The sequence below is a fragment of the Oncorhynchus mykiss genome, chromosome 6 (assembly GCF_057628025.1).
Source record: "Oncorhynchus mykiss isolate SJ-2025 chromosome 6, ASM5762802v1, whole genome shotgun sequence".
In the NCBI taxonomy this organism is placed as follows: domain Eukaryota; kingdom Metazoa; phylum Chordata; class Actinopteri; order Salmoniformes; family Salmonidae; genus Oncorhynchus; species Oncorhynchus mykiss.
The window spans coordinates 19,300,141-19,326,544 of record NC_143027.1 but is presented as its reverse complement, the minus strand read 5'-3'; the positions used below and the strand labels follow the sequence as shown (position 1 = coordinate 19,326,544).

At 41.6% G+C, this 26,404-nt stretch overlaps 1 protein-coding gene across 1 annotated transcript; it reads left to right on the top strand.

Moving 5' to 3' along the window:
- Window positions 1–112: 112 nt before the first annotated feature.
- On the top strand, window positions 113–26,404 carry LOC110525112 (transmembrane channel-like protein 2-B). Its single transcript, XM_090237160.1, has 21 exons — window positions 113–158; window positions 685–726; window positions 1,932–2,041; window positions 2,099–2,448; window positions 8,829–8,978; window positions 9,389–9,479; window positions 12,041–12,122; window positions 12,223–12,329; window positions 12,491–12,589; window positions 15,215–15,357; window positions 15,471–15,618; window positions 15,870–16,064; window positions 16,475–16,654; window positions 16,867–17,025; window positions 17,238–17,366; window positions 17,796–17,863; window positions 17,961–18,200; window positions 18,288–18,413; window positions 18,606–18,684; window positions 18,848–18,974; window positions 26,150–26,404. Exons 1-21 carry the CDS (start codon window positions 113–115, stop codon window positions 26,377–26,379), a joined length of 2,901 nt encoding a protein of 966 aa, XP_090093286.1. The 3' UTR covers window positions 26,380–26,404.

The following is a 26,404-nucleotide window of genomic DNA, read 5'->3' as shown; positions in this document are numbered from 1 at the left end:
TGAGTACCTGCACAGGTGTGACAGCTGCCTGCTTACCTGAGATCTACATGGCCTGAGAGGGAGAGAGCAGGCTGAACTGAAGAGCTTAATAAGAGGACAACACTGAGCCAAAATGCCTCCTCGGAAGAAAACTGACATTGCAATTAAAATGGAAGAGGGTGGGTAGGATTTATCCTTTTTGTTTTCCAGAGTGGAAATATTTCTTCTTTTGGATTTCCTTCGAATACTGAAGAGTATTCTCTCTCGTTTTTCTCTTTCTTTGATGTGCTTGTAGTAAATATGGAACAGATGTACTACTACAGATCTTACTTTGAGACAGTTTTCTACAACAGGAAAATAATTCTGCATTAACAAGAAATGTCAATTATTATGTGGATTAAAATGAATTTACATTTTTGAAGGGGTTGATACATTTTTCATTAGGTCAAATCAAGTCTGACATTTCTAAGTGGAAATTACAAACACTAAAATACTTTTTAAACCTCAAATACACTACAAGTTTGCATTTCTCAGCAACAAAAGAGTGCTCAAATTAAGATCCTATCTGTAGATGTACTATAACATGGAACATACAATCATACTCTTAAACATGAAACAGTAAGATTGTGAGATTTTTCATGGTTCAAAGACAAAGTACAATATTTGTAGAGCTTTTGACTGACAATGTATATATATATTTTATAGTGGGAATGGATATCGATGGAGAGTTAGACAGTGGGCGTGAGGGTAAGTCATAAGAAGGAGAAAGTGTTTGATGTGTGTGTGTTTATGTGTGTTTGAGCTTATCTGTTTGTTTAATTGTCCAACAGCTGCAAATGTCGAATTTTGGAATAATGTGTTATTCTGAAAAGATGACGTTCTAAATGGGAGACACACTGTGTAAAAAATGATGACATTTACTATTCTAAATGATGAGTTCAAGGACACAATAATCCACCTCAGCTAATTTTGAACTTTTCCTGATGAATAACGATATTCAACCTATCAATACAGTAAAGTTCATATGTTTTGAGCAAAATAGTGTTATTTAGACATATTTGCGAGATTGGATTTAGCAGTTCAATGAGTTGGTTTGATGGTACACTCTGATGTCATTGGTGAGCAAGAAAATATTTGCTAAAAAAAAAAAAAAGTAAAATAAAATAAAGTAAGAAAAAAAGTAACACAATAAAATAAAAATAACAATGCTATAGACAGGGCTACCAGTACCGATGTGCAGGGGTACAGGTTAGTCGAGATAATTTAGGTAACATGTACATGTATGTAGGGGTAAAGTGACCATACATAGATAATAAACAGTCAGTAGCAGCAGCATAAAAAAGGGTGTCAATGCAAATAGTTTGCATTTGACTAACTGTTTAGCAGCCTTATGGCTTGGGGGTAGAAGCTGTTAAGGAGCTTTTGGATCTAGACTAGTCATGCGGGTACCCCTTGCCGTGCGATAGCAGAGAGAACAGTCTATGACTAGGGTGGCTGGAGTCTTTGACAATTTTTAGGGCCTTCCTCTGACACCGCCTGGTTGGCAGAAAGCTTGGCCCCAGTGATGTACTGGGCCATACACACCACCCTCTGTAGCGCCTTGTGGTTGGATGCCGAGCAGTGCCCTCTGGTGCAGTTGTAGAACGTTTTGAGGATCTGAGGACCCATGCCAAACCTTTTCAGTCTCCTGAGTGGGATAGGCATTGTCGTGCCCTCTACCCAACTGTCTTGCGTTTACCCTCCATTACACCATTGGCAATAACCATGGGGAGGCTGGCAACCTGGCTGATTTAGATGTTTGTTTAATTGTTCAGGTTCTAATGTAATTTGTGTGTGTGTGTGTGTGTGTGTGTGTGCGCGTGCGCACATGTGTGTGTGTGTGTGTGTGCGTGTGTGTGTGTGTGTAAATGTGTGTGTGTGTAAATGTGTGTGTGTGTGTGTGTGTGTCTCAGATGAGGTCAGGTGGAGAGACAGAAACAGGAAAGTCAAACTCTCTCCACGAGCTGGGGGACGGAATGGCAAACAGGCCACCAGCGAGGAGGAAGAGGAGGAGGAGGACGAGGCACAGAGGAAGAGGGCTCATAAGAAAAAGGCCAAGGTCCAAGACAGCGAGGAAGAGGATGAGGAAGAGGAAGACGAGGCACAGAGGAAGAGGGCTCATAAGAAGAAGGCCAAGGTCCAGGACAGCGAGGAAGAGGATGAGGAAGAGGAGAAGAGCATCAAGCGGAAGGGCCCAAAGGCTGCAGGCAGAAATAAAAAGGCAGTCAAGCAGGTGAGTGAGGAGGAGAGTGAGGAGGAAGAACGAGGGAAGAAAAGGAAAGGCAGAAAATTGACTAGCAAGAACCAGAAAGAAGGGCAGAACAAGGAGAAGAAGAGCGATGCTAAAGGGAAAAGTGACGCCAAAGGCAAAGGAGTGAAGGACAAAGGGAACGAGAAAGACAAGAAAAAGAAGAACGCAAAGTACAGCAGGTGCAGTATCCTTTGAGAGGGCCATCTCTCTCACATATCTCCATGCTCCACACACCATCATGCATGAAGGAGGAGTCTGACAGACTCTGTTCAGATATGCCCCTTCAATGTATTGATTAATTAGTTCAGGGAGTTGAGTCATGAAAATGGGTTATATGGTTGCACAAAAGTGTTACAAAATAATACGACAATGACCTTAGCTCACTATTTGTGAGCTCCCCTCATCTAGCTACACACAATATCCCATAATGAAAAAGCAAAAACAGGCTTTTAGAATTTTTTGCAAATTTATAAAAAACAACAACAACTGAAATATCACATTTGCATAAGTATTCAGACCCTTTACTCAGTACTTTGTTGAAGCAAATTTGGCAGTGATTACAGCCTTGAGTCTTCTTGGGTATGATGCTACAAGTGTGGCACACCTGTATTTGGAGAGTTTCCCCCATTCTTCTCTGCAGATCCTATCAAGCTCTGTCATGTTGGATGGTGAATGTCGCTGCACAGCTACTTTCTAGTTCTCTCCAGAGATGTTAGATCGTGTTCAAATCCTGGCTGGGCTACTCAAGGACATTCAGAGAATTGTTCCTACTCCTGCATTGTCTTGGCTGTGTGCTTAGGGTCGTTGTCCTGTTGGAGGGTGAACCTTCGCCCCAGTCTGAGGTCCTGAGCACTCTGAAACAAGTTTTCATCAAGGATCTCTCTGTACTTTGCTCTGTTCATCTTTCCTTCGATCCTGACTAGTCTCCAAGTCCCTGCCACTGAAAAACATCCCCACAGCATGATGCTGCCACCACTGTGCTTCACGGTAGGGATGGTGACAGGTTTCCTCAAGACGTGACACTTGGCATTCAGGCCAAAGAGTTCAATCTTGGTTTCATCAGACCAGAGAATATGTTTCTCATGATCTGAGAGTCCTTTTGGTAAACTCCAAGTGGGCTGTCATGTACCTTTTACTGAGGAGTGGCTTTTGTCTTGCCACTCTACCATAAAGGCCTGATTGGTGGAGTTTTGCAGAGATGGTTGTCCTTCTGTAAGGTTCTCCCATCTCCACAGAGGAACTCTGGAGCTCTGTCAGAGTAACCATCGGGCGGCAAGCTCTAGGAAGCTCTAGGAAGAGTCTTGGTGGTTGCAAACTTCTTCCATTTAGGAATGGGAAAGGGGGATACCTAGTCAGTTGCACAACTGAATACATTCAACAGAAATGTGTCTTCCGCTTTTAACCCAACCCCCCTTAATCAGAGAGGTGCGGAGGGCTGCCTTAATCGACATCCACGTCTTCGGTGCCCGGGGAAAAGTAGGTTAATTGCCTTGCTCAGTGTTAGAACAACAGATTTTGTAACTTGTCAGCTAGGGGATTTGATCCAGCAACCTTTCGGTTACTGGGCCAACTCACCTACACGCCAGACTGCCTGAATGATGGAGGCCATTGTGTTCTTGGCGACCTTCAATGCTGCAGAATTTTGTTGGTACCCTTCCCCAGATATGTGTCTTGACACAATCCTGTTTCAAAGCTCTATCGACAATTTCTTCAACGTCATGGTTTGGGTTTTGATCTGACATGCACTGTCAACTGTGGGACCTTATTTAGACAGGTGTGTGCCTTTCCAAATCATGTCCAATCAATTGAATTTACGACAGGTGGACTCCAATCAAGTTGTAGAAACATCTCAAGGATGATCAATGGAAACAGGACGCACCTGAGCTTAATTTTGAGTCTCATAGCGTAAGGTTCTGAATATTTACATAAATAAGGTGTTTCTGTGTAAAAATGTCTAAAAACCTGTTTTCGCTTTGTCTTTATGGGGTATTGTGTGTAGATTGATGAGGAAAATGTTTTATTTAATCCATTTTAGAATAAGGCTGTAACGTAACAAAATGTGGAAAAAATCAAGGGGTCTGAATACTTTCCGAATGCACTGTATATATATATATATATATATATATATATATATATATATATATATATATATATATATATATATATATATATATATATACATATATATATATATATATATATATATATATATACATATATATATATATACAGTGCCTTGCGAAAGTATTCGGCCCCCTTGAACTTTGCAACCTTTTGCCACATTTCAGGCTTCAAACATAAATATATAAAACTGTATTTTTTTGTGAAGAATCAACAACAAGTGGGACACAATCATGAATTGTCTTGTTGGAAGACAAATCTCCGTCCCGGTCTCAGGTCTTTTGCAGACTCCATCAGGTTTTCTTCCAGAATGGTCCTGTATTTGGCTCCATCCATCTTCCCATCAATTTTAACCATTTTAACTGAAGAAAAGCAGGCCCAAACCATGATGCTGCCACCACCATGTTTGACAATGGGGATGGTGTGTTCAGCTGTGTTGCTTTTACGCCAAACACAACGTTTTGCATTGTTGCCAAAAAGTTCAATTTTGGTTTCATCTGACCAGAGCACCTTCTTCCACATGTTTGGTGTGTCTCCCAGGTGGCTTGTGGCAAACTTTAAACAAAACTTTTTATGGATCTCTTTAACAAATGGCTTTCTTCTTGCCACTTTTCCATAAAGGCCAGATTTGTGCAATATACGACTGATTGTTGTCCTATGGACAGAGTCTCCCACCTCAGCTGTAGATCTCTGCAGTTCATCCAGAGTGATCATGGGCCTCTTGGCTGCATCTCTGATCAGTCTTCTCCTTGTATGAGCTGAAAGTTTAGAGGAACGGCCAGGTCTTGGTAGATTTGCAGTGGCCTGATACTCCTTCCATTTCAATATTATCGCTTGCACAGTGCTCCTTGGGATGTTTAAAGCTTGGGAAATCTTTTTGTATCCAAATCCAGCTTTAAACTTCTTCACAACAGTATCTCGGACCTGCCTGGTGTGTTCCTTGTTCTTAATGATGCTCTCTGCGCTTTTAACGGACCTCTGAGACTATCACAGTGCACGTGCATTTATACGGAGACTTGATTACACACAGGTGGATTGTATTTATCATCATTAGTCATTTAGGTCAACATTGGATCATTCAGAGATCCTCACTGAACTTCTGGAGAGAGTTTGCTGCACTGAAAGTAAAGGGGCTGAATAATTTTGCACACCCAATTTTTCAGTTTTTGATTTGTTAAAAAAGTTTGAAATATCCAATAAATGTCGTTCCACTTCATGATTGTGTCCCACTTGTTGTTGATTCTTCACAAAAAAATACAGTTTTATATCTTTATGTTTGAAGCCTGAAATGTGGCAAAAGGTCGCAAAGTTCAAGGGGGCTGAATACTTTCGCAAGGCACTGTATATATGTATGTGTCATCAGCAAACTTAATGATGGTGTTGGAGTTGTGCCTGGCCGTGCAGTTATAAGTGAACAGGGAGTACAGGAGCACGCACCCCTGAGGGGCCCCCATGTTGAGGATCAGTGTGCAGGATGTGTTGTTACCTACCCTTACCACCTGGGGTCCATAGCTTAGTGCTGAGTTTTGAGGGCACTATGGTGTTGAATGGTGAGTTGTAGTCAATGAATATCATTCTCACATAGGTGTTCCTTTTGTCCAGGTGGGAAAGGACAGTGTGGAGTGCAATAGAGATTGCATCATCTGTGGATCTGTTGGAGCGGTATGCAAATTGGAGTGGGTCTAGGGTTTCTGGGATAATGGTGTTGATGTGAGCCATGACCAGCCTTTCAAAGTATTTCATGGCTACAGACGTGAGTGCTACGGGTCGGTAGTCATTTAAGCAGGTTACCTTAGTGTTCTTGGGCACAGGGACTATGGTGGTCTGCTTGAAACATGTTGGTATTACAGACTCACATGCGCCCAACACTTTCCAGTTGGTTGGGCGCATGTTCTGGCCTAGCAGCCTTGTGAATGTTGACCTGTTTAAAGGTCTTACTCTGATCGGCTGCGGAGAACGTGATCACTCAGTCATCCGGAACAGTTGATGCTCTCATGCATGTTTCAGTGTTACTTGCATCGAAGCGAGCATAGAAGGTATTTAGCTCGTCTGGTAGGCTCGTGTCACTGGGAAGCTTTCGGCTGTGCTTCCCTTTGTAGTCTGTAATAGTTCCAAGCCCTTCCACATCCGACGGACGTTGGAGCCCGTGTAGTACGATTCAATCTTAGTCCTGTATTGATGCTTTGCCTGTTTGATGGTTTGTCAGAGGGCATAGCAGGATTTCTTATAAGCTTCCGGGTTAGAGTCCCGCTCCTTGAAAGTGGCAGCTCTACCCTTTAGCTCAGTGTGAATGTTACTTGTAATCCATGGCTTCTGGTTGGGGTATGTACGTACAGTCACTGTGGGGCAGTGAAGTTTCAGCTGTCCGTGGTCTCTCTTCCTCGGAGCACACTGTCACTGTGGGGGTAGAAGCTGTTTAGAAGCCTCTTGGACCTAGACTTGTCCAGCTGTGTATGTAACATTTCACGTAAACCCTGTTTCTTGTCTGCATCGAAGTAACGGTCCTTGTACCTAGCATTGAGCATGGCGGCGACACAGTAAAGAGGCTCAGAGAGAATGCCACCGAATCACTTGTTCACAGCCTTGAGTACTTTTGTAAGTTTTAACCCCACTGTCTGTCGGCAGTTTGTTGAGCAGGCATTTCAATACCATGACAGAGGGTGTCGCGTCTGCTGCAGAAACAGTTGATTAGCTTATTTCTCCAGTCAGTTGTTCAAATGGCGCTAGGAGTGTGTTCATGTTTCCAAGTTTCAAACATGTTCTCAAATGCCATTGAAATGGCAGCAGCGGTATGAGAACCAGCACATTCATGAACATGCAATACGACTTTCCTCAGTAGGAAATCCTCGTTGATCCACTGTGCTGTCAGAATCATAATGCTCATGGGGCTGACATCGCTGGTCCAAATGTCAGTAGTGAAGCTCATGGATGTGAGTTTCAACAATACTGTGTAACTCTGGTAGGGCAACATCTGAAAAATAGTGTGTACCGGGTCTCGACCAGTCGGCAAAAGCCAACATCATCCACAACAGAGGACGGTTGATTGTCAAGGGCAATGAATTCCATTATCATAGCTTTAAATGATTTTTCCTTTGAGTTGTCTAGCTGAAATGTTCTAACTCTTTCAAATGACTGCTCGACTTGAACTTGTTTAGTTGTTGGAAGTGTGCACTTAGTACTTTTCTGCTTTTGTTCTGTGTAGTGCTGTGTTTTTTGTGGCGTACATATGCACGTCATCTACCTACATTATATAGGTATGCATGTCATCTACCTATGTTATATAGGTATGCACGTCAGCTTTGACATCGGTTTTGCACATCGGCGTTAAACTAGACATAGAGACGATGCCGATGTTGGCATTTTTAGCTAATATCGGCCGATTTCGAAATATAGTGCATCCCTACTTTAAACTAATAAAATATCTATAAACCACTTAGAAACCTTCTACAAACTTTTACAATCCCCTTTTAAACTCTAAACATATTTTTATTTCAAAACATAAACCCACATTTGACATGATTCTGGATATTAGGCTATTGAGCTATGGAGATATTAAAACTTGATACTTTGAGAAATATGTCTCATCGCAGCAAACAGTGAACGATCCTATAATGCTGGGTAACATTCCAATTGAGTCACAGTTAAGTCCTAACTTTAGCATGACAACATTCCAGATTTTTTTTTTTAACCCAGAAAAAACGATTTGATAAACATTAGTAGAAGGACATGCTGTAATGGTTATGAGAACGTTTGGGGAAATAATCCAATTACGTTGTTTTTCAACGTTTCTAGAATGTGTTAACTTAATGTTAATGGAGAAAACGTATAGTCATGTGATGGGACATCCCTTGGGTCATCCCTGGGAACCTCTTTCAAAAGTGTCCAACCATTTTAACATTCTCAAAATGTCCCCACTAAAGTTTTGGTAATGCATAACCAGTATTTTTCACCAGAATAGAGTTGGGTTGTAGTGGTATTTGTGCTGGCTCAATCATGGGGTAGTGTTGGTTCATGACATTGAGTTGAGGGATTACATGGTCGGAATGGGGTTTGTTCGTGTCTGGTTGGGTCGATGGGAGAACCAGGTTACTGGACTATTCTAGGATATGTTATTTGACTTGCATGTGTCCCCTCTTGTCCCCTCATTTCAATTCAATTCAATTACATTTAAGGGCTTTATTGGCATGGGAAACATATGCTTACATTGCCAAAGCAATGTTCACTTTTTGTATTTTCTGTTGGTCTGCCAGATGCGTTTCAACATAATGTGACAAGTTCAACATTTGTACCATGATAATTGGGCACTGTGTAAAGCCTCTGGCCATACTGCCCACTCTTAGCAAAGACAGTCTGACCGGAACTATAACTCTACTCTGGTTGACACATGGTTGACCCTGACTTGACCCCTGGCCCTGGTAACAGCTCTTTCTTCTGATAGCTCTTCTTCTTCGGGCGAGTCAGGGGACGAGGATTCTCTGTCAGAAGGGGAGATTGCTGCTCAGAAGGAAGAGGTGGAGGAGAAGAAGAAGCTGATCGCCACTCTAAGGAACAAACCGTGGCGCATGAAGAGGAGGCTTAAACTCCTCAAGTAAACAAAATGGCCACCATCATGTGTATTCCTCCACTGATTTCCCATTGGCTGATTGCCTTCACATAGGGACTTGCTCTTGCTGTGCTGTTTTCTTTTTTTTCTATAACTACAGTACTTTACACATTCCTTAAGGCTTACACAATAATAATGTATTACTTGTGATGTCATCTTATTTATTTTTTAATTCAATTTAAATATAATTGTGCCTGATCAAATGTCAATTTATTTTGTGAAATACTTTAATTACTTTATGGAACGACAAAGTAGATAGATTGTCCATTACCCTTTGCTGATTGATGTTCTTTGACCAGCTTCTCACTGATTTATTGGTGGGTGGTTTATAAAACCAGTGATTGATACTTTTTGTTGGTTGATTAGTCATTCTTTTTTGTGGGTTTGAATTGTAGGGAATGCCAGGCGTTTGTGGAGAAGTTTGAGGGGGCTCTGGGAAAGGGCAAAGGGAGGAAGCTCTACGCCTACAAAGTCATAATGGCTAAGGTAACTTTTCCTAGGCCAAGTGTTAACTTTACAACTGAGTCCACAGTCTTAAAGATGAGTTATGTCCTACTGAATCATTATGAATAATTCAAACAAATTATGCATTTATAACTTCAATATGTTAAGACTTAAGTTAGCTGCCCAGTGACACGAGCCTGCTAGACGAGCTAAATTACTTCTATGCTCGCCTCGAGGCAAGCAACACTGAAGCGTGCATGAGAGCATCAGCTGTTCCGGATGACTGTGTGATTACGCTCTCCATAGCCGATGTGAGTAAATCCTTTAAACAGGTCAACATTCACAAGGCCGCAGGGCCAGACGGATTACCAGGACATGAAATCCGAGCATGAGCTGACCAACTGGCAAGTGTCTTCACTGACATTTTCAACCTGTCCCTGACTGAGTCTGTAATACCAACATGTTTCAAGCAGACCAACATAGTCCCTGTCCCCCAAAACACTAAGGTAACCTGACTAAATGACTACCAACCCGTAGCACTCACTTCTGTAGCCATGGAGTGATTTGAAAGGCTGGTCATGGCTCACATGAACACCATTATCCCAGAAACCCTAGACCCACTCCAATTTGCATACCGCCCCAACAGATCAACACCATAGTGCCCTCAAAGCTCATCACTAAGCTAAGGACTAAACAGCTACCTCTGAAACTGGATCCTGGACTTCCTGATTGGCCTCCCCCAGGTGGGGACTAGGTAACCTAGTGATTAGAGCGTTGGGCCAGTAACTGAAAGGTTGCTGGCTCGGTACCCCGAGCTGACAAAGTAGAAATCTGTCATTCTGCCCCTGAACAAGGCAGTTAACCCACTGTTCCCTGGTATGCCATCATTGTAAATAAGAATTTGTTCTTAACTGGCTTGCATAGTTAAATAAAGGTTAAATAAAAAATTAAAAAATAACAACACATCTGCCACGCTGATCCTCAACACGGGGACCCCTCAGGTGTGCGTGCTCAGTCCTCTGCTGTAGGCATGACTCCAACAGCGTCATTAAGTTTGCCGACGACACAACAGTGGTAGGCCTGATCACCGACAACGATGAGACAGCCTATAGGGAGGAGTTCAGGGACCTGGCTGTGTGATGCCAGGATAGCAACCTCTCCCTCAACGTGATCAAGACAAAGGAGATGATTGTGGACTACATTAAAACGAGGACTGAGCACACCCCCATTCTCATCGAAGGGGCTGTTGTGGAGCAGTTTGAGAGCTTTAAGTTCCTTGGTGTCCAAATCACCAACAAACTAACATGGTCCAAGCACACCAAGACAGTCATGAAGAGGGCACAACAAAGCCTATTTCCCCTCAGGAGAATGAACAGATTTGGCATGGGTCCTCAGATCCTCAAAAAGTTATACAGCTGCACCATCGAGAGCATCCTAACTCGTTGCATCACTGCCTGGTATGGCAACTGCTCGGCCTCCGGCCACAAGGCACTGCAGAGGGTAGTGCGTATTGCCCAGTACATCTCCTGGGCAAGTTTCCTGCCATCCAGGATCTCTTACCAGGAGTTGTCAGGGGAAGGCCCTAAAAATGGTCAAAGACTCCAGCCACCCTAGTCATAGACTGTTCTCTCTACTACCACACTGCAAGCGGTACTGGAGAGCCAAGTCTAGGTCCAAAAGGCTTCTTAAGAGCTTCTATCCCCAAGCCATGAGTCTGCTGAACAGCTAACCAAATGGCTACCCAGACTATTTACATTACCCCTGCCCCCCTATTTTTACGCTGCTGCTACTCTCTGTTTATTATCTATGCATAGTCACTTTAACTTTACTTACATGTACATAATTACCTCAATTACCTCGACTAACCTGTGCCCCAGCACGTTGACTCTGTACCAGTACCCCTTGTATATAGCCTCGCTACTGTTATTTTACTGCTGCTCTTTAATTATTTTCTATTTAGTTTTTTACGTATCTATTATTTACTTAACACTTATTTTTCTTAAAACTACATTGTTGGTTAAGGGCTTGTAAGTAATTGTACTGTAAGGTCTACATTTGATGTTTGATGTTATTTGATATGGCATGTAAAATACACATTTAACCCTCTAGAGTCTAAGCCCTGTCTAAATCAGGGGACGGGGATGGGGGTCTACACTAACATATGGAATTGTTTTAAGATGGTTATACCAACAATCATTTAGCTATTTATTTGTTTTTTTAATTACAAATATATGTATGTATTGGATGAAACATTGAAAAAACATTATCGAAAGGAAGTATGTTTTGAAGTTTCGGGATGTCACATGGTCTAACAAACACCACTCTATCTCTGCCACCTTTCACTGAAGATGCGGAACGGTTATATCGGCAGATGTGGGGGATTGAGACGCAGCCCATGCAAAAACTGATATCTCTAGCTTAAAGAGATGGGGATTTTTTTTATTATGTTAATTTGATTTCCGCTGGAGCACAGAAATTGTATGCTAAGGGTTAAATCATAAGTGCAACATAATCTTCATGATTTTTTCTTATCAGGAACTACACAGTACGTCTGTGATAAACTTTTATTTTCAAATATTCTCTCTTAACCTTTTCTGTTTCAGAAAATGATCAAGTTCAACCGTGACTTTGACAATTTCAAAACAGCCTGTATTCCATGGGAAAGAAAGATTAAAGAGGTTGAGAGTGGGTACCATTATTTAAAGCTATGAGTTTCTGTCTTGTTCATGTAATGTAGTTCTATCTATTCATTATGTAACTTTGGAGTTTGAACTCTAACCCTCAGGTCACTTTGGGTCATCTGTGGCTTCCTACTTCATCTTCTTGCGGTGGATGTACGGTCTAAACCTGGTCCTGTTTGGGTTAATGTTTGGTCTTGTTGTTCTCCCAGAGGTGAGCAGCTTTTTACCTTAAGCACATAGTCCATTGTCTTGCAAAATATTTGCAGTTCATTTGGTCAGCATATGGAGAGATATCGTAGGAGGGACTCACTGTCTCATTCTTACAGTCTTTTCCCCACTTCCGTTTCATTTTTCCTTTCTTTCTGTCCGGAGGTGATGATGGGTCTTCCGTATGGGTCTATACCCAGGAAAACTGTTCCCAGAGCGCAGCAGGCCAAAGCCATGGACTACTCCGTCCTCCTTGATTTTGGAGTGAGGATCTTTGGAGTGATGCCATATTTAAGCACCTTGTTAAGTTTACTTAAGGTTCAGGTTTACTTCATATGATTGTACATATGAAACAAACATACATAAAATGTGATGTCATACAGTACTTTTAAATTACTGGTAAAAAAAGGGTAAAAAGTAGATTTTAAGACATTAGGGGTCATACATGTTCATTAATAACATCATCATATTGCATTGTACCTGCATTGTAATTAAACACCCACACCGGTAGAAATACACTGTTTCAAGCTGAAAGACGATGGCCAGAACTTACCCATGATGTTGCACAGCGATTTAAGTCAATAAGCCATCGTTTTATTCAAAGTATTATATATTCAGGCACTTGAAGTGACAAATCCGAACTGCCAACTTCGGTTCCTATATGACAATCAAATTATTTTCAGCCTATGTTTAGTTTCAGTGCTAGGTTTTACTTGAATGTTACCACCCACCAGCGTGGCATTATTTATTCATCAGAAACAGCTGCAAAGTTATTCCTCTTCGCGACTGAGCTGAGCCAAACAGCCTTGTGTCCACTTGGCTGCCTGAGCCATGGAGCAAATTAAAATAGGCGGTGCAAATGTGTGTTTTTGCAAGTCTACTTTTTAAAATCTTTTTTCAGAAAATTATCATAATCCATTGAATAATTTGTCCATTTTCACTTTTCTTTGGTGGTCTATATAAACAACAAAACAAAACAAATATATATATATAATACCATTTATAAAATGGTTATATATACAGAACCAGTCAAATGTTTGGAAACACCTACTCATTCAAGGATTTTCATTATTTTTTTTACAATTTTCTACATTTTAGAAAAATAGTGAAGCCATCAAAACTATGAAATAACACATATGGAATCATGTAGTAACCAAAAATGTTTTAAACAAATCAAAATATATTTGATATGAGTTATTATTCAAAGTAGCCACCCAATGCCTTGATGACAGCTTTGCACACTCTTGGCATTTTCTCAACCAGCTTCATGCATTTCAGGTGTGCCTTGTTAAAAGTTAATTTGTGGAATTTCTTTCCATCTTAATGCATTTCAGCCAATCAGTTGTGTTGTTACAAGCTAGGGTGGTATACAGAAGATAGCCCTATTTGGTAAAATACCAAGTTCATATTATGGCAAGAACAGCTCAAATAAGCAAAGAGAAATGACAGTCCATCATTACTTTAAGACATGAAGGTCATTCAATCCGGAATTTTTCAAGAACTTTTAAAGTTTCTTCATGTGCAGTTGCAAAAACCATCAAGAGCTATTATAAAACTGTCTCTCATGAGGACCGCCAAAGGAAAGGAAGACCCAGAGTTACCTCTGCTGCAGAGGATAAGTTCATTAGAGTTAACTGCACCTCAGATTGCAGCCCAAATAAATGCTTCAAAGAGTTCAGGTAACAGACACATCTCAACATCAACTGTTCAGAGGAGACTGAATGAATCAGGCTTTCATGGTCGAATTGCTGCAAAGAACCACTACTAAAGGACACCAACAAGAAGAAGAGACTTGCTTGGGCCAACAAACATGAACAATGGACATTAGACCGGTGGAAATGTGTCCTTTGGTCTGATGAGTCCAAATTTGATATTTTTGGTTCCAACTGCCGTGTCTTTGTGAGACGCAGAGTAGGTGAACGGATGATCTCCGCATGTGTGGTTCCCACCATGAAGCATGGAGGAGGTGGTGTGATGGTGTGGGGGTGCTTTTCTGGTGATGCTGTCAGTGATTTATTTAGAATTCAAGGCACACTTAACCAGCATGGCTACAACAGCATTCTGCAATAATACGCCATCCCATCTGGTTTGTGCTTAATGGGACTATCATTTATTTTTCAACAGGACAATGACCAACACACCTCCAGGATGTGTAAGGGCTCTTTGAGCAAGAAGGAGAGTGATGGAGTGTTGTGTCAGATGACCTGGCCTCCACAATCACCTGACCTCAACCCAATTGAGATGGTTTGGGATGAGTTGGACCGCAGAGTGAAGGAAAAGCAGCCAACAAGTGCTCAGCATATGTGAGAACTCCTTTAAGACGGTTGAAAAATCATTCCAGGTGAAGCTGGTTGAGAGAATGCCAAGAGTGTGAAAAGTTGTCATGAAGGCCAAGCGTGGCTACTTTGAACAATCTAAAATCTAAAATATATTTTGATTTGTTTAACGCTTTTTTGGTTACTACATGATTCCATATGTATTATTTCATAGTTTTGATGTCTTCGCCCCCCCTCTCCTAAAGATTAATGCTTTGATTGGTGTAATGATAGCTAGAACCCACACGTGTCTATTCAGATAATGCAAAGGAACCAGCAAAAGAAAATTCAAGGAACTTATAGTTAGTTACATGTTACATGTCATGAATGATTATGAGCAAAGCTATTGTAGCCTATCATTTCATTGAATATGTATATTTAAATTTGTGAATATGTGTAAGTAGCCTTCATCATTCTTCGGGCAGGAAATGGCATCGAAATAGTGGCTGCAACTTATGGGTGGGTCCTTTAAGTGTTACACATTTTCAGTACATCAATTGTACTTGTCACTGTCAGCTTAATTTCAGATGAATGACTTGCATATGAACATGATTATTTTTCTTAATTTCACCAGGGCTACTGCAAGTACTCTGTTCTGTTCTATGGCTACTATAATGACGAACGCACCATCGGACTCCTCCAGTTCAGACTGCCACTGTCCTACCTACTGGTCGGTGTTGGCATCTTCGGCTACAGCCTGATGGTGGTCATTAGAACGTGGGTTAAACACACACACGTGAACATACACATATGCACACAGTAAATACATACTAATCCACATACACACAAACAGTATCCGAAATATTGATGCCAGCAACCCTCCCCCCCAGGATGGCCCGTAACTCGGATGAGGGAGGAGATGGTGGGGACGATGGACAGTTTACATTCACCTTTAAGATGTTCACCAGCTGGGATTACCTCATTGGGAACCCAGAGACAGCTGACAACAAGTATGCCTCCATCACCACCAGCTTTAAGGTAAACACAGCAGCAGCTAACACTTAGGCCTATCCATAGCTAATAGACCGACCTACCACTAGCTTGGCACAATAAACTGTTGTTTATGCATAACTTTGTTCTACAAATATCCATATCTCTTATCTTTAAAAATCTTCAATCTCCCAAGAATCATATACATGTAAAAATGTACTACATGTACGGGCCTAGACACTTACTATCTTCATCCATAGTATCCACTGTGTTTCTCACTAATCGACTGTTCTCGGTAGGAATCCATAGTAGACGAACAGGAGAACCAGAAGGATGAGAACATCCACTTGCGGAGGTTCCTGCGGGTTCTAGCCAATCTTTTCATTCTCTGCAGCCTGGGGGGCAGTGGCTTCCTCATCTATTTTGTGGTCAAGAGGTCTCAGGACTTTGCAAAACTAGATCAGAATACGCTCTCCTGGTATGAAAAGAATGAGGCAGGTTGAGTTGTTATGATCAGATACATGCTGTGCTATGGTACATCTAGTCAAAAGGAGTGAGCCAGAAATGTACATTTGGTGTTTGTCCTGTTTTCTTCAGTTGTAGGTTGTTGTGCTGTTATCTGGGTTGTCATGACAGTCAAACATTTATAAAATATATATATCATACCACACTTGGGTTACACTTAACTTTCATGAGTAAGCCACTAAAAATTATTACATGTTTATAAATTACATGATACATGTTATACATGTTTATGAATGTAATGCTTATACTGCTTATAAATGCTAATACATCTTTATAAGGAAATACAAATTTAATAATAGTATGTTCAGTATTTAATGGTTATTCATTAAAGTATTTTTTTAGTCTTCATCCTGGTGATTGGTTGTGTTTTGTTTTCCAGGTGGAGGTTGTGATGTCACTGCTGGGGCTGGTGTGCCCCCCTCTCTTTGAGACTATCGCTGAGCTGGAGGAGTACCACCCTCGTATCGCCCTCAAGTGGCAGCTGGGCCGCATCTTTGCCCTGTTCCTTGGGAACCTCTACACCTTCCTGTTCGCCCTGTTTGATGATGTCAATGAAAAGGTACCAGACAATGTGTCAGTGTTATGTACCTGCAAATGCATGTTTGTGTGTTTATTCACCTGTGTGTGTGTGTGTGTGTGTGTGTGTGTGTGTGTGTGTGTGTGTGTGTGTGTGTGTGTGTTCCGTACATATTGTACGAATGTATATTTTACTAACTCACTTATATTTTACTTACTTACTGAACCTGTCTTTGTGTGTTAACATGTGTACAGTTGGAACAGGAGAAGTATATTAAGAATGCCACTATCTGGGGTCTGAAGGAGTACTATGCCAACTACAGCACCTTCCACAACACTACTGACATCCCCCCTCCGGAGATCCCTCCTGCTGATGTCATCAGAGGGCCGTGCTGGGAGACCGACGTTGGCATAGTGAGGATTACCCGCGTTCTTCCTCCGTTTTCCCTTTATTACTAAACATAGCAGACCACCGTTTTTTATTATTTTGTTGTTCCTCCTGGGTTTTCCTCCACCTGACCTTGGCAGCCCATAAAGTTTCTGTCATTGTGCATCAGTGATGAGACTGAGGCTGTGTGACCTGCTGGGCGTTTCATGTTTAGTTTCCCTTCTGTGCTGCCCTCTAGGAGTTTGTGAAGCTCACCGTCTCTGACATCCAGGTGACATATCTGACCATCCTCATTGGTGACTTTGTGCGAGCCGTGATTGTGCGTTTCCTCAACTACTGTTGGTGCTGGGACCTGGAGGCTGGATTTGTACGTGCTAGGCTTCTGAAGAATAACATAACTACTGTTCTACTGTGTGTGTGTTCCCATTCTATCGTAAGACATTTTGGTAGCACTTTACATTACAGTATGGGATAAAGTGGTAATAACATGTATGGTAGTATGGTAACAAGGTATACTTACTCACTATCAATACAATCCAGCACTACTATATTGCTCTTTACTTTGTTTTATCTTTGCTTATTGTATGTGTGAGAACAAGTAAACTTGATACCACACAGCAACATCTGGCACGATAGGTGATCCTTCGCATTCACCAAGACACAGGACACTGCCCTAGGAAGTTAATTACTGAGAGAGAGAAAGAGGGAGAGAGAAAGGGGGGACAATGAACAGAATTATGTTTACATTATTTATCTCATGCATTGCACCATTTCAAATATTTATATGTGATTCTAGCCGTCTTATGGAGAGTTTGACATCAGCGGCAACGTGCTTGGATTAATCTTCAATCAAGGAATGATTTGGTGAGTAAATATGAGACATCACATAAACTATCAACACATTTCCAATCAACCTGTAAGTTGTGTTTATCACATATTTCTGTTTCTGTGTTTGTTTCAGGATGGGTGCGTTCTACGCACCTGGCCTGGTAGGGCTGAACGTCCTGCGTCTCCTCTCCTCGATGTACTACCAGTGCTGGGCCGTGATGAGCTGTAACGTTCCCCATGAGAGGGTCTTCAAGGCCTCCAAATCCAACAACTTCTACATGGGCCTCCTCCTCCTGGTGCTCTTCCTCAGCCTTCTGCCAGTGGTTTACACCATAATGACCCTGCCGCCCTCCTCTGACTGTGGCCCCTTCAGGTGTCTCTCATGCACACACACACACACACACACACACGCACACATACACACTGGGCACACAACTAATGCTGGTCTCTTGTCTACTAGTGGAAGGGCGCAAATGTATGACGTTGTCATGGAAACTATAGAGAAGGACCTACCAGCGTTCATTGGTAATATCTTCACCTACGCAACTAATCCTGGGCTGATCATACCAGCTGTGCTGCTGATGGTGTATGTACACACACACACACACACATGCACACGCACACGCACACACACACACACACACACACACACACACACACACACACACACACACACACACACACACACACACACACACACACACTAAAGCAAACATGCATATGGTCATAGTAACACACACATGCTCATCATATCAATAGTTCTGTGATCCTGTGTCAGGTTGGCCATCTACTATCTGAATGCGACCTCCAAAAACTATCAAAATGCCAACCTGGAACTGAAGAGGAAGATGCAAATGGTAAATGACCATGAGCACCTGAGCTGCCGTCTCTCAGGACTTAAATCCTATGCTGTAAATAATGACATGTTATTCAGTACTGTTAAATGCATGTACGTAATGCTGAAGGGTGTGTAAATATGAATGCAGCAACACCAACAGTATAATCTGCGGTTGTGTTTAGGCTAGAGATGAGGAGAAGAACAGGAGGAACAACAAGGAGAGTACCAACCAGGTGATGCATGACCTGGTTGGCCTTCTTCCCAATCGTTCTCTAATCCCCCCTCCTGCTGAAGAAGCACCCCCACCAGGTCAGTTCACATAGCCTACTCTACCTTCCTACCATCTCCACTCAGCACCACTTGGTGGTTAGATGTTTTTTTGGCATTAAGAAAAAAATGTGAACCCACTTCAAAGATCAATAGAAGAAACAGTTTGTTTTGAGTGAATTGTATCACAATATCGCTCCGAAGCAGAGCTGTCAAAAAGTATTCACACAATTTGACTTTTTCCACATTTTGTTGTATTACAGCCTGAATTTAAAATGGATTAAATTGAGATTTTGTGTCACTGATCTACACACAATACCCCATAATGTTAAAGTGGAATTATGTTTTACATTTTTTAAAGCAAATGAATTAATAACGAAAAGCTGAAATGTCTCACTTCAGTAAGTATTCAACCCCTTTGTTTTGGAAAGCCTAAATCAATTCAGGAGTAAACATTTGCTTAACAAGTCACATAATAAGTTGCATGGACTCACTCTCTGTGCAATAATAGTGTTTAACATGATTTTTGAATGACTACCTCATCTCTATACACCACACATACAATTATCTGTAAGGTCTCTCAGTCGAGCAGTGAATTTCAAACGCAGATTAAACCCCAATGACCAGGAAGGTTTTCCAATGCTGCGCAAAGAAGGACAGATATTGGTAGATTAGTACTAATAAAAAGCAGATGTTGAATATTTTGAGCATGTTGAAGTTATTAATTACACTTTCGATGGTGTAGCAATACACCCAGTCTCTACAAACATGCAGGCGTCCTTCCTAACTCAGTTGCCGGAGAAGAAGGAAACCGCTCAGAGATCTCACCATGGTGACTTTAAACAGACAGAGGAAGGCTCAACAACATTGTGGTTACTCCACAATACTAACCTAGATGACTGAGTGAAAAGAAGGAAACCTGTACAGAATATAAATATTCCAAAACATGGATCCTGTTTGCAATAAGCCACTAAAGTAAAACTGTAAAGAATGTGGCAAATAAATTAACTTTATGTCCTGAACACAAAGCATTATGTTTGGGGCAAATCCAAAGCAAGGCAAAGACAGAAAAAAAGCCATATTGCAACCTATGGGTTGTGATAATGGCATGGTTTGCTCTATCACCTGTTAGTTTATATAGTGCAGAAAGTTTATACAAAAAGTATTCAGACCCCTTGACTTTTTTCCATATTTTGTTACATTACATCCTTTTTCTAAAATAGATTACATGTTTTTTATCCTCATCAATCCACACACAATACCCCATAATGACAAAGCAAAAACGGGTTTTTAGAAATTTGTGCAAATGTATTAAAAATAAAAACTTAAATTGTACATTTACATAAGTATTCAGACCCTTTAAACAGTACTTTGTTGAAGCTGCTTTGGTAGCAATTACAGCATTGAGTCTTCTTGGGTATGATACTATAAGATTGGCAGCCCCTGTATTTGGGGAGTTTCTCTCATTCTGCTCTGCAGAACCTCTCAAGCTCTGTCAGGTTGGATGGGGAATGTTGCTGCACAGCTATTTTCAGGTCTCTCTAGAGATGTTTGATCGGGTTCAACTCTAGGCTCTGACTGGCCACTCAAGGACATGCAGAGACTTGTCCCAAAGCCACTCCTGCGTTGTCTTAGCTGTGTGCTTAGGGTTCACCTTTCTGTTGGAAGGTGAACCTTCACCCCAGTCTGAGGTCCTGAGCACTCTGGAGCAGATTTTCATCAAGGATCTCTCTGTACTTTGCTCCTTTAATTTTTCACTCAATCTTGACTAGTCTCCGAGTCCCTAAAAAACATCCCCACAGCATGATGTTGCCACCACCAAGCTTCACCATAGGGATGGTGCCAGACGTGGCACTTGGCATTCAGGCCAAAGAGTTCAATCTTGGTTTCATCAGACCAGAGAATCTTGTTTCTCATGGTCTGAGAGTCTTTAGGTGCCTTTTGGCAAACTCCAAGCAGGCTGTCACGTGCCTTTTACTGAAGAGTGGCTTCTGTCTGGCCACTCAACCATAAAGGCCTGATTGGTGGAGTGCTGCAGAGATGGTTGTCCTTCTGGAAGCTTCCCCCATCTCCACAGAGGAACTCTGGAGCTCTGTCAGAGTGACCATCGGGTTCTTGGTCACCTCCCTGACCAAAGCCCTTCTCCCTCAATTGCTCAGTTTGGGCGGGCGGCCAGCTCTAGGAAGAGTCTTGGTGGTTCCAAACTTCTTCCATTTTGGAATGATGGCCACTGTGTTCTTGGGCACCTTCAATGCAGAAGAAATGTTTTGGTACCCTTCCCCAGATCTTTGCCTCGACACAATCCTCTTTCGAAGATTTTCGGACAATTCCTTCGACCTCATGGCTTGGTTTTTACTCTGACATGCACTGTCAGCTGTGGAACCTTATATAGACAGGTGTGTGCCTTTCCAAATCATGTCCAATCAATTGAGTTTACCACAGGTGGACTCCCATCAAATTGTAGAAACAGGATGCACCTGAGCTTAATTTCGAGTCTCATGGCAAAGGGCCTGAATACTTATGTTTCTGTTTATTTTTTTTACAAATTTGCAAAAATGTCTAAAAACCTGTTTTCACTTTGTCATTATGGGGTATTGTGTGTAGATTGCTGAGGATTTTATTTATTTAAGCAATTTTAGAATAAGCTGTAACTTAACAAAATTTAGAAAAGGTCAAGGGGTCTGAATACTTTCTGAAGGCACTGTATGCCTTGCCACCGTGATATTTAGGTCTAAGCTCGAGAAAGTAAGAAGATACAGAGGGAGAATGAATTCAACAACACCTTTGTTTAATCACAAAAAGGAGCGCAACATCGTTCAGGTGGAGTCCACAATGCATATGCATGTTGCATGTTACAAACAGTTCCATGGCCTACAGGAAGGTCAATCAAGTTAATGTTTCCGAAATTTTCAGACTAAATAACTATTGATTTAGAACAGAGTTATCACAAGTCGCAAAGAATATAGCACTATTTCAACTTCAACATCATCAATCAAATCACTTATGCTTAGTCTAATACAGTGACAACTAGATTCCCAAAACAATTTAGTCCAATCGATGTAAGCTAAGTATCAGGTGGCTGTCCATGTTACTGATTTCTGTGTGTGTGTGTGGTGTGTGTGTGTGTGTGTGTGTGTGTGTGTGTGTGTGTGTGTGTGTGTGTGTGTGTGTGTGTGTGTGTGTGTGTGTGTGTGTGTGTGTGTGTGTGTGTGTGTGTGTGTGTGCATAAGTAGAAAAAACATGTTGACTCACCTAACTTGTTGAGAAATGCCAATGCCATCCTCCTTTCCTTCATGTTGCCAAAACCTAGACTCCCTGACTAAAATGTTTGCTCGCAAGCCTAACTTTCTTTCATGAGCGAAGATGAGCCAGCTAGTTAACATTAGCTTACTACATCTAGCTACATATTGAACTTCTATCCTCTCAGGCTGGGGCATAATGTATAATTTTATAGTTGGTTCCCAATCGCCGTTATAATCATTTGCCATTATGGAGAATTAAGTAAAACTACAAGTCCAAATCTCTATCTCCATCCATGGCTAATTTAGGAAAGTGCCAATTTGAACTAGCTAGCTATCCACCAGAGTACAACAACACAATGAGATGCAACAATTCAAGTTTTTTTCTGTCAATGATGTTTGGCTTTTGATGTTTTACATTTGTAATATGATTGGTGTGAAGCCAAATCCAAACGGATTTCCCATGACACTTTTTTTTGGTGCGCCAAGACCGTTCACAGTTGAGCTTGCTCAGTTTAGCTAAATGCTGATTGGCTATTGAGTTTATTTAGTTTAGTTTATTTTTACAGGGACAGTGCACATTAATCAACGTTTCAGTAAAAGTGCCAGTTTTAGCCAGCCGGCTAATTTTCAAGGGCAGGTTATTAAAAACAATTACAATATAGACAATCATTGAGCAGTCAGCACATGCAGAGCAACATAGGACAAGCAAGACATAGCATACAGACAGAGCAACATAGAACAAGCAAGACGTAGCATACAGACAGAGAAACATAGAACAAAAAGCAGCAAGACAAAATTCATAAAAGCAACAAAGTGTTCCCACACTTCACAAGCTACAGACAACAGACAACGTGGAAAGCGGCAATACACAGCTAGGGACCATGTTCACAAATCTGATTGACCTATAGCCATGTCTTCATGCATTTTGGGAAAGTGTGATACGTGGTGCAGTTATGTGTGTCTGATGGCAGTGTATTTCAGACATGGGAAGCTATCACAGAGAAAGCGAATTTACTAAAGGTGCTTTTCCTTAATGGATCTATACAGTCACCTCTCATGGCAGACCTTGTGGATCTGCAGCCGTATGTTTGGGTTTTCTGTTTAACAAAAATACTGAGTGGAGGGGGAGCCAGGCCATTTAGGATCTTGAATACAAGACATGCGTTGGTGTATTGCACAAGATTTTCCCAACTCAGGAGCTCATGCTTTCTGAGGATGTAACAGTGATGATTCCTATTGGGCTTCCTATCAAGCACTTTGAGAGCCTGTTTGTAGACAGACTGAATAGGTTTTAATGTTCTACAGCAAGCTTGGGCCCAACTAGTCAAGCAGTATGTTAAGTGGGGGAGTATCATAGATTTGAAGTACAGTTTTGCTACCTCTGTAGTCAAACAATTTCGTATACATCGGAAATTAGCTAGGTTGAATTTGGTTATCTGAATTATTTTCACATGCTTTTTAAAAGAGAGGTTGGAATCAAGTATGATGCCAAGGTACTTCAAATTAGATACCACCTGGAGCTTCTCCCCTGACACATAGACATCTGGCTCAGTAGCATCTGTTGCCCTCGTTGTGAAGAACATGCAAACAGTTTTTTCACATTGAGATGCAAACACGAGGCTGAGCCACTTTGTAACCTGGACCATTACAGTAGTGAGTTCTTGTGCAGCTTGTTGTTTGCTCTTTGCATGCACATATATCGCTGTATCATCTGCATGCATTTGAACTTCAGACCCAGTACAGACAGAAGGGAGATCATTAATGTACAGGCTGAACAGGAGGGGCCCCAGTATTGACTGTTGGGGCACACCCACATCATAGCTAAGAGTGGGCGACAGCTCATTGCTCATTCTGACACACTGAGTTCTGCCTTCAAGGTATGATTTCATCCATCTCAAGGCATCGGGGGAAAAGTTAAACTTGGACAATTTTGTGATGAGAATCTCATGGTTAACAGTATCAATAGCCTTCCTTAGGTCCAGAAACACAGCCCCAACAACGCCCCCTTTGTCCAACTTGGACTTCACATTTTCCAGAAGAAAGCAGTTGGCCGTATCTGTGGAGTGTTTTGCTCTGAAGCCAAACTGTATGGAGTGTAATGTGAAGGGGCTGTTGCTGAGGTGGGCAATCAGTTGTTCTGCTACACACTTTTCAACAACCTTTGACACCACAGGTGTCAATGGGCCTGTAGTTACTCACGTCAGCAGGGTCGCCCGATTTAAAGATGGCCGTTATTATGGCCGACTTTCATACCCTTGGAAACACCCCCAGACCAATAGATGTGTTGGTGACCTTAGTAATGGGGCCAATGAGTGACTCTTTGTAGTTTTTAAGAAAGGTAGAGTCCAGCCCAAACACATATTTGGCTTTAGAGTTCTTTAGTGAGCTAATCACCTTGTTCACCTTTGTCTCAGAAACCTCCCTTATGATGAAGACAGGTTGAGTGTCATTTACTAGCACTGAGCCCAAGAAAACAGTGGAGGGGTTCTGTGTCAGTACCCTGACAGAGTCAATAAAGTAGGAACTGAAGGCTATTGCTATTTTGACTGCATCCTGTGTTACATTGTTATTCATCATGATTTCTAGTCTTTTTGCAGTGTTACTATGGTCTTTCCCTGTTAACTTGTTTAGCTTCACCAATTATGTTAATAAAAAGGTTTGCCTTGGCCTGTCCGATTTCTTTCATCACCTTATTTCTCAACATGGTAAACCTACATCTGTCATGCTCTAATTTGGATCGTAGGGCTATTTTTAGAGCATAATATCGTTCTTTCATCAATTTCCAGATTTCTCCATTTAGCCAAGGAAGAGTGTTAGTGAACAGGTAGTTTAAAAGTTTCCGATAAATGTTGGACTTGTATTTGTTACGCCTAAGCGGTTCAGTGGAATAGGGAGCGAGGTAGACTTGGTCATTATTCAGAACATTATGGTATGCTGTGTACTGTTCACTCCGTGGAACGGTGAACCAATGTGTTTGGTGTTGATATTCTCCGGTAGTAGACTGATTGTGTCATCCCAGCAAGGATGCACTGACATTATCACTAGAGCAGCTACATAATTGACAATCATGGCAAAGTACTGGAGATAAAACACATAATTGCGCTTTAACTCTTTGCATGAGTTACTTAGCTGGGGTCGGCGTACACCTGATGTTTTACATAAAATAACAGCATTCGTATGAGAAGCGGCACCTGCCGTACCACCCTGTTTTCCATCCGTCATTATCCGCCATTATTAGTTTATACTTTTTTAATCAAGGGAGGCCACATGCTTGCTGACTCCCCTTGCATTCAATGCTACTGGTGGCAACAATATCCTACTCTTTTTGACCAGACAGCATCAGATAGATGGGCTACACATACAGAGACAAAGGGGAGATGTTTGCTCACTTGGATGCTTTCTCCGATGAGATACATTCAGCCTCTTACGAATTGAAGGGAAATTTTGAAACACAGAGAGACAAAAGGTACATCATTTTATTTTTTTATTTTTTCATTTTGGTGGTGGCTGCATTATGTTATGGGTATGCTTGTCATTGGCAAGGACTAGGGAGTTAAAATAAAAAATACATGGAATAGAGCCAAGCACAGGCAAAATCCTATAGGAAAACCTGGTTCAGTCTGCTTTCCAACAGACACTGGGAGACAAATTAACATTAAAGCATGGCAATAACCTAAAACACAAGGCCAAATATACACTGGAGTTGCTTACCAAGACAACATTTAATGTTCCTGAGTGGCCTAATTACAGTTTTGACTTAAATCAGCTTGAAACTCTATGGCAAGTAGGGTTTTTTTCTCTTTTTTTTATGCAAAAAAATCTAAGAACATGTTTTCACTTTTTCATTTTGGGGTACTATGTGTAGGTGGGTAAGAAAAATATATATTTGATCCATTTTCAATTCAGGTTGTAACACAATAATATGTGGAATAAGTAGCTGTACATCCACCCCATTTTTCTCTTTTGCTTTTTCAGACAGCATGAGCGAGAAGGGCAGCAAATTTCCCAAGGTGGCAAAACGTCCAGGAGCAGCTGACAATGTCAAGGGGGTTAACCTTCAGAAGGATGTTTCATTGGCTGCACCAAACTCCCGAGCGGCTGTGACCCGCCCCCCAGGCCCAAGGGTTCCGCCTGGAAACGCCAGAGGACCACCCCCAGGGCCGGGAAGGGGCAGAGGGAGGGGTGCACCTCCTCCTAAATGCTAATTAGGTGAAATTCAGGGTGCTAAGA

What these genes read in the sequence shown, in the direction of transcription:
- LOC110525112 (XM_090237160.1), top strand. Translation starts at nt 113, where the DNA reads ATGCCTCCTCGGAAGAAAACTGACATTGCAATTAAAATGGAAGAGG. An exon ending in AGGAGGCTTAAACTCCTCAA is followed by an intron (nt 8,979 to 9,388) that starts GTAAACAAAATG and finishes TTTGAATTGTAG; the next exon opens with GGAATGCCAGGCGTTTGTGG. An exon ending in TGAAGAAGCACCCCCACCAG is followed by an intron (nt 18,975 to 26,149) that starts GTCAGTTCACAT and finishes TTGCTTTTTCAG; the next exon opens with ACAGCATGAGCGAGAAGGGC.